Source organism: Fukomys damarensis, unplaced genomic scaffold, assembly GCF_012274545.1.
Source record: "Fukomys damarensis isolate Sample0158 unplaced genomic scaffold, DMR_v1.0_HiC HiC_scaffold_37, whole genome shotgun sequence".
Classification (NCBI taxonomy): Eukaryota; Metazoa; Chordata; class Mammalia; order Rodentia; family Bathyergidae; genus Fukomys; species Fukomys damarensis.
In genome coordinates this window covers 36,781,215-36,795,382 of record NW_022900949.1, presented here as the reverse complement: position 1 = coordinate 36,795,382, position 14,168 = coordinate 36,781,215, and the positions used below count along the sequence as shown (strand labels likewise).

At 37.9% G+C, this 14,168-nt stretch overlaps 1 protein-coding gene across 8 annotated transcripts in view; it reads right to left on the bottom strand.

Annotated features, from left to right (window-relative positions):
* The window catches only part of Arhgap24 (Rho GTPase activating protein 24), a 629,612-nt gene that overhangs the window by 22,443 nt on the left and 593,001 nt on the right, over nucleotides 1-14,168 (bottom strand). For all 8 annotated transcript variants that reach the window (XM_033759363.1, XM_010621603.3, XM_010621624.3 and 5 more), the window contains one exon: nucleotides 13,432-13,639. In XM_033759363.1, the coding sequence (XP_033615254.1) occupies nucleotides 13,432-13,639 (208 nt within the window). The remainder of the gene's footprint in view (nucleotides 1-13,431; nucleotides 13,640-14,168) is intronic.

The following is a 14,168-nucleotide window of genomic DNA, read 5'->3' as shown; positions in this document are numbered from 1 at the left end:
AAAAAAAAAAAAGGAAAGGAAAACATATATGGAATACTTAACCCCTAATACAAAAGCAGTTAGAGGTGGGGCTTTTGAAAGGTAATTAGGATTAGCTGGGGTCATATGATGGTGATATGGTGATATGGTGGTCATTTGGTGGCAGGATTAGTGCCCTTATAAAAAGAGATACTACTGGAGAGTCTGTTCTCTCTCCAGCTCCTCATACACTAAGGGACAGTTCCATGAGAACACGGCAAGATGCCAGCCATGTGAAGCCAAAAGACCCCTCATCAGACTCTAACCATGTTGGCTGCTTGATCTTGGACTTCAACCTCCAGAACGGTGAAAAAATAAACGTTTGTTATTTAAGAAAAAAAAAACTATAGTTTTGTTGTGGAAGCCTGAGCTGACTGATATAACTCCTGAATCTGCACTTGGTAAGCTGGCCTATCAAAATGTTTTTAGTACCATTAGAGTGATGAAATGGAGGAAAAACAGAAACATGCCCTCAGTCTCTGAACTGAATGTGGTGTATACAATGTTACATAGGCAAAAATGATACAGAAAAAGCGATTCGCAAGCTTGGTTACACACTGGCCTTGTCTGGAAAGATTTTCAAAATACTGGTGACTGGGTCCTATACATTCTGAGCTGTAGCCCTGAACACTGAGATTTTATTACAGATAATCCTTGGTTCCTACCTGTAGAAATGCTTCTGTACAAAGAGATATATGTGTACTGAATCCTCTCGCACAGCAGTAGTCATGCAAGAAGAGTACTGGACATTTTGATGTACAAGGACTTCAAAGTGGCCTACACGTGAGCAGGTGGATATGAACACACACACATACACACACAGCTCACTTAATGTGCACAAGACGATCAAAGTAGTAAAAATGCCTGGTAGTATAATTGAAGAGATGTCTTTGAGCAATCTGAGTTTCGCTCTTCTAAACAATAAACTCATGGGCTGGGGATTAAGCATTTAGCTCAGTGGTTCTGCTGCCTGCCTTGCAAGCACAAGGTCCCGAGTTTGATCCCCAGCAACCGTCCTCCCCAAGAAAAAGAAAAGAAAAACTAACAATATACTCATTATAAATAGAAAGTGGACACAGCTCTAAAATGAAAATAAAATCACACGTATCTGTCCATTCTTGACTTCTGACTGATATTTCCCATGGGTAAGTCTACTATAGCCTGCCCCCCTTGATTCCTTTCTTATTTTTCCCTTCCATCTCCCTGCCTTCTTTTCCTGCCACCGTTGTGCACTTGTCTCCCAAGCGCCTCCTCTGCTAGGTGGCCTCTCGGTGGCGGCGTTTTCTTGGACTCCATGCATATTCGCAGGGCAAATTCAGGCGTTCAACTCTTACTTTCTACTGTGATTGCAAAGTATACTCTGCTACACCAGACCATTTCTCTTCTCTGTTAGCTGTGATATACATACTTTGAAATTCATACAAACAAAACAGACCACCATCGACAGCAGCCAAGATCGGTGCCTTCAGTGTAGTATGGCCATACACTGCCATCTATCTCCCTTGAAATAAAATTGTTCCTTCTTTAACATTTTTTCAAGATGGATGACATTACAGACAAGGAAACCTACAAGTCACCCAGAATATTACTCTTTTGGGAACCTTCTTGAAGTCTGTGATCAGTGATTCTCAAACTGAGTTATATGTTAGAACCACCTGGGAAATTTTAAAAAATACTAATGAGATAATATACATTCTGGCATAATACTTTATGAATCTATAACTTCCTTAGCAACTGGAACTGCTTAAATTTAAGTATATATCATGCACCTCCATTAATAATACAATAGGTTGTTCATACTATAAGCTTATCCTCCTACCCTACTACATGTAGGTAGTCAGTAACAAATACAGACAAGTAAAATGTCCTGTTGTATAGCTTTTATAGGTCACATTTGAATACAAAAGGTAATTTTAACTTTATATAAATAAAATACACACCACATAGAAACATACGTACTTATGTTATGGACTAGTTATCAGAATTGCTATCATTTAGTTTGAGTTAATATATATGAGATTAATTCATTCTAATTTGTCTAAATAAATAAAAAATGTAGACTAAAGAATAAAAGTGAATTCTGAGTTTTTCTCTTGTAGTGTCAAAGTAATTTCATGTGACAGAAAAGGCTAGCAAAATTGAAGGACCTAAAATGTTGCTACTGACTATTCAGAAAAGTCTCCTTAAAGCAATATTTCATCCTATAGCTCTACTATAAGCAGTGTAGTTTGTGCATACATATGCATTCAACTCCAGCAGCAATAAAACCTAATTAAAACCTTACAGGTTTTGAATGTAAGAGGGAACACTAACATTCCTGGAAGAAGACGTAGATAAAAAGTTCCAGACATTGGAATAGGTGATGATTTTCTCAGCAGGACTCCAAAAACATAGGAAACAAAAGCAAAAAAAGTGACAAATGGGATTATAACAAACTAAAATGTGTGGACAACAAAGGAAACAAGAAACAGAGTGAAGAGACAGCCTACAGAATAGAAGAAAACATTTGCCAACTATTTATCCAACAAAGGATTAATATCCAGAACAGATATTAAAATTACTTAGTGAAAAGTAACCCAATTAAAAATGGGCAAATGATCTGAATTGATACTTCTCAAGAGAAGAAATACAAATGGGTATTAATGATATAAAAATGCTCCATATCACTAAGCTTCAGGGAAATGCAAATCAAAACTACAATAAGATAACATTTTACCCCAGGTAGAATGGCTTTTATTATAAAAGAAAACAATAACAAATATTGGCAAGGAGTGGAGAAAAAGGAACTCTTATACACTGTTGGTGGGAATGCCAAGTAGTACACTGTTACAAAGCAATGTATGAAAATTCCTAAAAAAAAAAAAAATAGACCTATTATATAATCCATTTATCCCACTATTGGGTAAATATCCAATGGAAGTGAAATCAATATATCAAAACTTGTGTTAATTGTGGTACTGTCCACAATACACAACATGAAGAATTAGCCTAAGTGTCTGTCAAATGAACGGATGAATAAAAATGTGGTATATGTAAACACAGTGGAATGCTCTCCAGCCAACAAAGCATGGAATCCTGTCATGTGCAGCAAACGGATGAAAGTGGAGGGCTTTACATTACTGAAATAAGGCAGATACAGAGCAACAAGCGCTACATACTCTCTCATGTTTGGAAGCTAAAAAAAGTCAACCTGAACATACAATACAGATAATAACTATGCATAAGTTATAACATGTAGGCCAAGAAATGCAAGAAGGCTTACAAAGGTGAGTGGCTTATTGTCAATCCAGAGCACTTATTTTCAGGTGGATATAGAGAAACTGCTCCAGCAGGAAATGCAACATAGTTTGAGAGAGGTAGACTGATGTCTTCTTGTTCACACATGTTGTCCAAGAAAAGTCTCAGAAATGATGACTAGAGCAAATAATATGCAACCTGTAACCACACTATAATTACACGAGTATCTAATCAAACTATCTAAACAATGAGCTTTCATTTCCTGCTTCTGTGGAGTATGGGGCTTTACCTAACGTTTTGCCTCCTAATATACAATGTGGGCATTCTTTCACCCAGACTTTATGTGACTTTTCTAGCTTTCACCTTTCTGCAGGACATGTATATGCTAGAAACTCCACTACTTTACTCAAGTCCTTTGCCTAGGACTTGAGGTGCCGTGGGTTGTAACTTCAGTTTCATGTGGTCTTCAACATTTTGACAAATGTTAATGAACTTGGATTAGCAAAAATAGAAAAAGAACAGCTATATAGAGTTACTTCACAATTTTATTTCTTCTACCTATGTACTTTTTCATTTGCTAAGCTCTGCGTAAGAAATTTCAGGGGGAGACGAAAGAAATACAATCAGCATAATATTTCAGCAAGTGTTCTTCTGAGAGATTTCAGATTATCTTACCAAAGACTTCCCAGACAAGCACTATCGATGTTCTGATGGTCTGAAGGTACCATACATTTCTGCTTAAGTAAATAATTTTAACTTCCTTAACAGTGTTTAAAACTCATACAGATACTTTATATTTCATTTTCTTTTCTTTTTTTTTTTTTGGTACTGAGGATCGAACTCAGGACCTTGCACTTGCGAGTCAGGCACGGGGCCACTGAGCTAAATCCCCGGGCCCTATACTTTATATTTCTATTTTAAAATAAATATAGCCAAACATCACTAATAATTTTTCTTGCTAACAAAACAAAGTAGAAACTAAAATTTTCAAATATATACATGCACATGTACATCCCCAACAATAGCCAATAAGATGTTGACCATTTCCTTCCATAATCTTCACAGGCTTGGTGAATTTTAATGACTTGATTCTGGGACAACTGGTGAAATATATAAACACTCTTTGTTAGAAATTTTATGTGTTTTCCAATAAAAGTAATTAGGTGGAAACAGTGCTGTGCCTTGTACAGGTGATGAGTATGTAGAGGTCTGAATTTACATTGTTGAATCTCTAACACACTGTTACAAGGAATTCAAAAGATTCTTTTACACTTAGGTGAGTCAAGAAGTTAACACCAGTGCCATTCAAGCCCACCCAAAACTTGTCCCTTCTCCGAACAGTTCAGTAGCCTTTTACTACAACATAAAAAATCTTAATGTATGGTCTCGAAAGGATGATAGAATTCTAGTTGATGAATGTCTATGTATAGATTGGGGAGGCAATGAAAACCCTTACAAAGTTTTCAACAATGTTTTTGTTGTTGCTTTCCCAATAAATCGCTGTCATGCTTTGCTAAGTGTGACACTTTCTCACCACTCATACAGATTGTGTATTATGTTAGTGTTTTCTATTTGGATTATTTTGAAGACAAATCAGAGTAAGGGGAGAAAGTGACGAACCAGATTTTACTGAGTTGAGCAAATTTTTGTTTTGTTTCATTTTGGTTTGAATTTTGTTAACTTTGTTGTTACTGTATTGTCTGAAGTCAAATCTAGTTTATTTTGGGAATGTAATGTACCCATAGTTATAAGAGCATTTTAGAATTAGAAAACAAAGGTTCTTGTTGTGGCGTAGATGTAAACTATACCTCAAAGGCTCATGTAGTGTGACTGTTAGGGACTGACTGGGTCGTAGGGATGCTGTACTTCTCAGTGGTTTAATCCAATGATGAGTTCATTGCTAACTAAATGTGCTGTTAGGAGGTTGGAGTTGGCTGGAAGTCGGACACTGGGGCATGACCTGGAAGGATGTGTTTTTGTCTCCAGCTCATCGTTTCTGTTTCTGGCTGCCATGAAGTGAGACACTTTCCATTTCCATGTTCCTTCCACCATGATGTCTTTGCCTTGGAGCCGATTTACCATGGACCGAACTCCCCAGACAATGAAACAAAACAAACCTCTCCTGTACATTGTACATTGCTGCGTATTGTGCCCCAGTGGCTAATATAGTAATATTCCTAATTAGGAGCTGTGGCCTTTATGAAGTAATAAATCCATGCTTAGAATTACCACTTTGTACATTGGCTCAGGTAAGCACTGTACCTTAAATGATAAGGATTATATTTTAATAGAATTTTAGAACTTACTGTGAAATATAAAAGTTTTCAAACTTCCCAAGTTCTGATCTATGAGAGGAAGCACATGAATTTTCTACTTTTTGAGATATCAGAAATGTTGTTATTCTTTTATTCAGCAGACACACTTAAAATATATTCCCGTACTCATTTATTCAAACTAAAGTTTATGAAGTACTTATATTGTGCCAGGTGTGACAGGGATAATAAAGGATTCCAAGTTTCACAAAGGTGTCTACATTTTTGGATTCAGATTCTAGCTCTGCATGTAAGTTTTACTTTATGAGTAGAGTTTTAAGTGAATACTCAAAATAAACCCATGTGGGTATGAAGATACACATTCATGATGTTGTAGATGTTTTCTCAACCATGAACAGATATTTTCATGATATTATGATTATTTCTGCAGAGATTTTTAAAAGATTCCAAAAAATCTAACATTCAAAAACCGTACATTGTTTTAAGAGGGAATACAAATGGCTCTGAAGAGCAACAACAAAAAAAAGATTTTCAACATCAGTATTCATTGGAGAAACACATCTCAAAACTAAAGTGAGATGTGATTTCATTTTATCATTTTATGAGAATAAGTAGATTAAAAAGTGAGGATACATGTGCATTACTAGTAAAAATATAAACTGGTATAGCCACTTTGGAAAAATAATGTAGCAGTTTCTTAAATGGCAAACAAAGATAGGACCCAGTAGTTCCACATTTAGTTATATACTAAAAAGAGGGCCGGGTGTTTAGCTCAGCTGTTCAGTGGCCTGCCTTGCAAGCGCAAGGACCCGAGTTTGATCCCCGGTACCAAAAAACAAACAAAAACAAACAAACAAACAAAAAAAGAAATGAAAATATGCTACACAAATCATCAAATCATGTACATAAATGTTTACAGAAGGATTATTCATAATAACCAAAAAACAAGAAGTGGAATAAATATCTACCAGCTACAGAATGGATAGACAAAATATCATATATCCATTAAATGAAATTCTCATCAGTAAAAAAGGAAGAAACTACTGGTGCATGCCCTAACGTGGACAAAACTGAAAAGCCCTGTGCTGAATGCAAGACAGTATTGAATAACTCAAGTTATGTGAAATGTCTAGAAATTAGATTCACTGTTGTCTAAGAGAGAAGGGCAGGGGATAGGAAGTAAATGAGTAGATAGAATCTTGTTGGGGTGGTAAAAACCTTCTGAAACTGACTGATGACAATGCCTACATATCTTAGCAAATTTGTTAAAAATCTTTCAATTGGATCTGGAACTAGATGAATTATATTAAATGTATGACTGAATAAATTTCTATAAAAATAGGCAACTCTAAAGAAAGTGCATTCTTGCAAAAAATTATCATCTGAATTATAAAACATAAAAATATACATTTTCAGCACATAAAATGTTATAGGTATCTTATTCCTTTCCATAGGTGTTTCCATGGAGATTTCAAAAACAGGGACGAAGACTTTCTGAGTCAAGAACAATACAGAGTTTATAATGAAGCATTAGTTTCTGTCTTGTGGATTCAAGTACATTGATTTACTTGCTCATACAAAGTATCATGATCATATTTATAATGGAGACAAATGGGTGACTATAATAATAGCAACCAAAAGTGCCTAGGATGTGCAGGCGTCTGAGGTTGTGCTTTACTAGCATTTTACTGTTTACTCTTAGTGTTTTTGTTCCATTTTGCTTTCTTTTTAAGTGAACAAATACAATAATGTTTCGGGGTTCATTTCTATTTTATTTGAAGAAACTATGACTTTTGAGAAGTAAGCAGTCCCAAGTCATTGGCACAGGTAGGAAGCAGAGGGCACAGAACTGCCTGGTTGCCCATAGCTGCCTGTCAACAAAGGCTGACTTCTTAACGTCAACATTGTTTCCTCTGAATAAGAAGACAAACACCAATTCCAGATATGCCAAATATGAGAAACTTTGTGATTACCTAGATTCTAAAATTTATAACACGTTTGGGTGTCAGGGAAGTCAGTACAAATTCTGCAGATGAACTGACAAGAAAGTAAAGCTCGCGTTGCATAGATTTTATACAAGACACGGACAGAAAAATCCTGTAAAACATGTCAGATTTCTAGTTTACAACCTGTGCCACATAAAATATTTAATAAACACTCATTCTCATGAGTATTTTCCACACACAGGATATTTCCACGAAAGGACTATGAATTTTTCAGAGTTTGGTGTGTTTACAAGAGGGTTTCACAGAATCGTTGTGAGATACAGCCATGGTTCAGGGGTGATAAGACACCGTACCAGTTAAACATGTCCATTTAACTGGAATAAGAGACTCTGGAGAGGTGACTGGAGCCTGGAGTCATTTTATTCCTCAGTGGATTCATCCACTGACGTGCATAGCATTGTTTCAGCAGGGGCGGCCCAGTTGGACGTGGGTCCCGGGTATGCCTTTGGAGGGTATGTCTCTTGCTGGTACTGATCCTCTGCTCTGCTTCTCAAGGGCCACCCCCTGAACAGCTATCCTGCCGTGATGCTTCCTCCTTGGAGTCGGCCACCCATGGACAGAAACCCCTGAAACCTTGGGCCAAATTAAACTTCTTTCTGTAAATTGTGGTGTTAGGTATTTGGCCCCAACAATGGAAACCTGACCAATACAGAGAGAGGCCAAGTATTCAAGGGAATGAAGCCCACTGGGCCGGGCAAAGAGTGATCTGGCTGTTTTTTCCAAAGTGTGGCTATTCCAAGTAATTGTTGTGCCGCTACAACAACAGGATATTGACATCAAATCACACAGAGGAACATTAGTGCTTTTCTGATTCTCTTCTCATCTCTGGATTACATCAAAGAGGAAGTACCAGCTGTGAATGTAAGATATGTGAAAGTGGCACCAGCACTTGCCAAGCTTCATTTTCATCAGATAAACTGACAGCCTTAGGGTGAGTGGCTTGGGAAGCAGCGGGACCTGTGGGTGTTCGGTGACAGGCTTTGGTTGTCATTTCATCTGTGCTCTATTGACCTTATATTTATGAAGCGGCACTAGTTTTTGACTGAAAATGACAATGCAAATTTCTCTATACAACAAAACTGGTAAACAGTGAACACATCTAAGGAAAAAGATCAGCAAACCTAGTAAAAATATTACATAGATATGGCTAAAATCATGCCGGTAGAATATGAATGCCAGGAATATGAGAAATACTCAGACAATGGTTGTCAACTCTTGTTACACCATTGTTTAAAATCTGCATAAAAATAGGAAAGTTAAAGAGTTACCAGAACTGAACTGTTGTTCAGGACTTTGGAGGGCTGGCCTCTCTTTGGACTTCCAAGAATCACACAGGGTGCTGGAAACAAGTAGGGGTTCATCCTCTACCCTTTGAGGCTTGCCTGAGGCTAACTACTAGGAGTCTGCTTGTTGGTTCTCCATTGCTTTAGTGATGCAAGTTCATCCTTTTACTTACCCACAAGCTCTCAAGGAACCACTTACATTCTCTACTGTCTTCCATAAAATCCTCTCCTTAGATCTATTCACAGTAGGAGACCAAGGCTTTGTAATGGCGTAGTTAGCTGCTGACCTCAGCAGTGTTTGAGTTTCCATAAGGATCAAAGCATAAAGGTGGAAAGATATGTCTCTCAGGCTGTCCTAAAATTTCAGGCTCTTTTTGGCAAATGGAAACATATATTTTATGCATCAATTCTGAACTTCAGAAAATAACTCATCTTTCACAGTAGCATAAGACCTACCTCACTAGTCAAAAGTACTTTGTTACTCCCGATAAATCTGTGAGGCTGATTCTCCTCTCTCTTAGGACATAACTGTTAACGAATGACATCCCTTTCCCTTATATTCCTGCCGTCTATGATCCAGCTAATATTTCCAAAGTTATGATTTTAACATCATGAATATAAAAGCAAAACATCTAAAGATTTGCTCAAAATGCAGATTCCTAGGCATTCCCCAACCGTTTCAACTAGAACATGAGCAAATGGGGCCAGAACAAATGAATCTCAAGATATTCCTCTGAGTTATTCTCAGGCAAGGTAATATTTGAGAGTCCCCACTAGGAAGGCCACTTTTTATAACACAGATCAGTAAAGCCCATAACTACATTGCTTCGCAGAGGGTTAAAGTAAAACATGTCTGGCTTTTCTGATTTCTACATTTTTAAGAGCTGTTATTGTTTTTCTTTTTTTTCCCCCTTTTTTCCTTTTTGTGTGTTTAGTTGCCAAACCAAAGAATAAATGAAAAAACAAGAAAAGAGGCAGGAGGGAGGAGAGAATGGCAAGCAGGGCTGGGGTGGGCAATGAGTACTGTGGCCAGCAGGTGCCTCACAGAATTCACGAAAGAATGGGGGAAATCCTGGGCCTGGTGCAGCCTCTGTCTTTGCTCCCGAGCTGTGTTTGAGTGCAGAGCTATGCTGTTGCTGAGCAGTTAATGCTCTGATGGGGACACACACACAGTGCCACTGTTGGCCTGACCCCCCTTCACTTCCAGAATGTGTCTCCCCCAACAGCTGGTAGCATCTGGAGAGCTTGGCAACAACACAGCACACAGTTCCTCTTTGGTTTTACAGGGCCCGTATTTCATTGTTGTCACCTCGGAAGTGAGAACGTTTAATATGAAATGCGATGTCTCAATCTGCTTTCATCCCCAAATATAAAGAATAATGAGATGATAATGATAATAATGATAATATAAAGAAATATGATATGTGCATTTTGTTTGTTTTGTTTTTAACAATTGACAGGAACAGATAAACACAAATTCTTTCAGATCAGTGAGAATGCCCTTTCCTACAGCAGGCATTTCAGTCTGGAGTCTGTGGATGCGTGCCACAACTGTAGCAACCGTATCTCAAACTTGAACCTTAGAACTGGAAAAGTGGCTTTTGACAAAAGGTGGTGCATGCACTTGTAATCCTTGTGAATTCAAATATCTGCTCCAAACATCTTTTTTTTTTTAAAAATGCCACTTTTCTCCCCCGGTAGGACAAAATACTCCTCATTCAAACATGAACGATTATTTTCCAAACCACAAACGGACTCATAGCTTCAAAAGCACAGATGGACACAGATGGATCTCTTCAGCAGAGGGCTGCTGTGTGTAAAATGTCAAGAACAACAGAAGCAGAATTAAGTGAAAGTACCGATGCGATGAATTACCCTGCAGTCCTTGTGATCACCTTTGTGACGACTACTCAGTGACTTGGGAAAGTACTCATGCTTACTATTAAGGAGAAAAGGCAAAGTACAAAAGTTGTCTGATTCAAATACTTTTTATAAAGACATATGCATGGTTTGAAATATTTATATGTCCATTTTACTATACTTGCTTGCATGCTATCTATAGCCAGAGCTACAGGGTTGTAGAATTTTGAAGTGTTAATCTTTTTTATGTCCTTTATATTCTAAGTTGTATACAAAATGTCATACATTAAAATATAAATTTAATATTTAAATAAAAAATTTAAAATACCCAAGACTGTTAAAATTTAAATATTTTTAAAACATTATTTGAAAAAGTCCATTTTTAAAAGCCATATTTCAGGTCTTACTATTAGAGCTTTGACATCAGTGCCTAGAGATTAATTTTGAAGAACTGTAGGGACATCTTTCCAGATTTTAATAAACATATTTTAACAAATGAAGATGAAAGATAAATCCTGTCTATTCTTTCTGAGAACAAGTGTGAGAAGAATAAACAAAGAAAAGACTTTATTTATTCTCATTAATAGATTTCACAATTTAAAAAGTTCTGTAGCTTTCTTTTTATTCTCATATCTAGTCAGAGTACAATTCAGAATCTGTTTCTAAACACACACACACATGCACTCACACACACACAAGTGTGCACACATATCATCGTGATGTGAATGTTGGCCACGCTAATTTTGGTCAGTTTCTCTCTCCCTCCTGAAGACTGAAACCTGATTAGTGCTTGCAAGCTCTTTAAATTCAAATATGTGAAAAAGCAATGTCAATCAATTAAGTAAAAAATGGATTGGGAAGACACTGTACTTGGACAAGTTTCTGAATGTAACAGGTTTCATCAATCCCTGGGAAAATATGGGTTTTCCATTCCCCTATTCATCTCAGTCATAATTACATTTTGCCACAAACACTATACGTTATCCTTTTCCTTTAGCCCTCACAGTTCTTGGATCTGGGAATCTTCTCTCTCTCTCTCTTTTTTTTTTTTAATCAGAAGAATCCAGGGAGTTGCTTATCTGCCTTCCTGAGATCTAGAGACTGAAGCTTGGCAATGTAGTTATCAAAAGGGGGACATTAAGGTTGCCAGAGTGGTATTCTATTTACTCACTAAGAATCTGAATGTGTCTATTTCACGGAGAATAAGAACAAATTTTTTTTTTTTTTTTTGGTGCTGGGGATTGAACTCGGGTCCCTGTGCTTGCAAGGCAGGTGGTGGAACCACTGAGCTAAATCCCTGGCCCAAGAACAAATTTCTTATCATAATTACTGGGCCTACAGAATGTACCTTCTCCAGCTCCCCTCAGCAGAAAACATCCAGCCTTTGCTTGTCTCATGATCTATAACCCATGGGTCGGTGCGTGTGTCCAGGTTGGGCCCTCTCTGCTCTCCGTTGGACTAGGTCCCCACTCATGGCGAGGGCAGGCTTCTTGTCACTCAAATCTAAAGCCAAAGTTTATGTCCTCAGGAGGGAGGTGAGTGTCTCCACCCCTGCAATCAGGACATGTTAGTATATCACCCCTCTACACCCTGAAATTATTTTTATTATTTATATATTCACTGCTCACTGGCTACCTACCCACTACTCAGCATGCAAACCCTGGAAGAGAATGGGCCTCATCTCCTTTCACCTAGACCACTGTATGAAGCATATGAAACACACTTCAGTTATTTGTTGAATGAATGAATGAATGAAGTAGATTATTTCCAAAGATGGCTATGGATAATCTCCACAGAAATTGCGGTTTGTAAAGTTGTTGTTTTCAACCAAACCTCTATACACCCATGTTACTACTATAAAAAGCAAAGTTGATTTTCTGTCTCTTCTAATTTAAGATGGCCTTGTGATTTGCCTTTGACTGATAGTGTTCAGTGAATGTGATACTCCACCTATCGAAGCCAAGTTTTAATGGGTCTCGTGGCTTCTATTGTTGCTATCTTTGAATCCTAGGCCACCTCAAAACAAGTTCCAAGAATCTGCTAAAGGTTAAAGCTCTAAAAGATGTAAGACTGCAAAGAGAAGGAGAGAGGCCCAGCCAGCCATGAGACACTCTGGACGGCTCATCTTAGGAGCCAGAATTGGGAGGGAAACAGGCTTGGATGTGGCAACCAGCACCACATGGATAGAGATTGTCTCTGTGGGGAACTGTCCAAAAGCAGACTCTGAAAAAGCTGTTGTTTTATACCCAAACCTTCAGGATGGCTAGGATCAGATGAAAAGAACAAGCTACCATGTTTTAAGGTAGAGAAAAAGGGCTGGGCACTGTGAAATCTCAGAACTCTGTGTGGCTGAGGCAGGAGGATTGTAAATTTGAGCCCAGCCTGGACGACTTAGTGAAACTCTGTCTCAAAATTAAACATTTTTTAAAAGAAGGAATGAGGATATAGTTCACTGCAAAGGCTCTGGATTCGAGCTGCGGGGGTGAGAAAAAGAAGGAGAAGGAGAGACAGAAAGAGAGAGAGAGAGAGAGAGAGAGAGAGAGAGAGAGAGAGAACAATGAAGAGAGGACATGTAAAGTACCAAATGTTTTTACTCTGTAGCTTCATTACAATAATCCAGACTTGTGTGGCCTAATAATCCATGTTCTAACCTGTGACCACACAAATCAGAGTTGTGCATTTCCTCTCACTGCATCTTTTCAGTTCAGTGTAGCTTTTCCAGTGCAGGAAGGTGAGGAGGACCTGGACACGTACCTGTCGAATGACGGCTTCTCCCCACAGTCGAAGGCATCCTGCAGCTCCTTGACCAGATTAGCCTGGCCTGGCAGCCGGAAGAGACCCTCTTCCTTCAGTCCCCTCTGCCGGATGAAGTCCACACATTGTTCCACCAACATCGGGGCCAGGCGGTTCCCATATCTCTTCTCGTAGCGCACCGTGTCTTCCAGTTTCTGTCCAAAAATACCTGGAAAAATAAGAGTATTTGAGAAACCTTTCCTCTTCAGATTTTCTTGTTTAGTGTTTAAAGTCACTGTAAAGGAAAAAGCAAGATTAAAATACTAGCAAGTGCTTGGTGCTTGGTATTTCCCATCCTTATACCATCAGATTCATTCTGTAAAAGGAAAAGAGTTTACCTCATGATGCCCCCTTCCCTTCTATTCTACGCTTAGCTCAAACCAAATTAGAAATATTGAGTTTGCAATATTGAATTTGAAGTAGAAACATACCATAACAAACATAATTTTAGTTTTGGTTTTTCACTTTTTTTTTTTTTTCTGGGAACGGAATTGAATTCAGAAGATAAAAATAGAAATATTCTCACAACAGTCGAATTTTAATTTTCTCATGTTTTATTTTACATATACTTCACATTTAGTTCAAATTCTGTTCATTTCTGTTTTCCTTTGTGATGTTGTGACTGTGATTAAGATGATAAAACCAGGAAAATAAGACATGTAAAAAAAGGAAAGTGCTCAAAAGATGGGCAGGGGAAG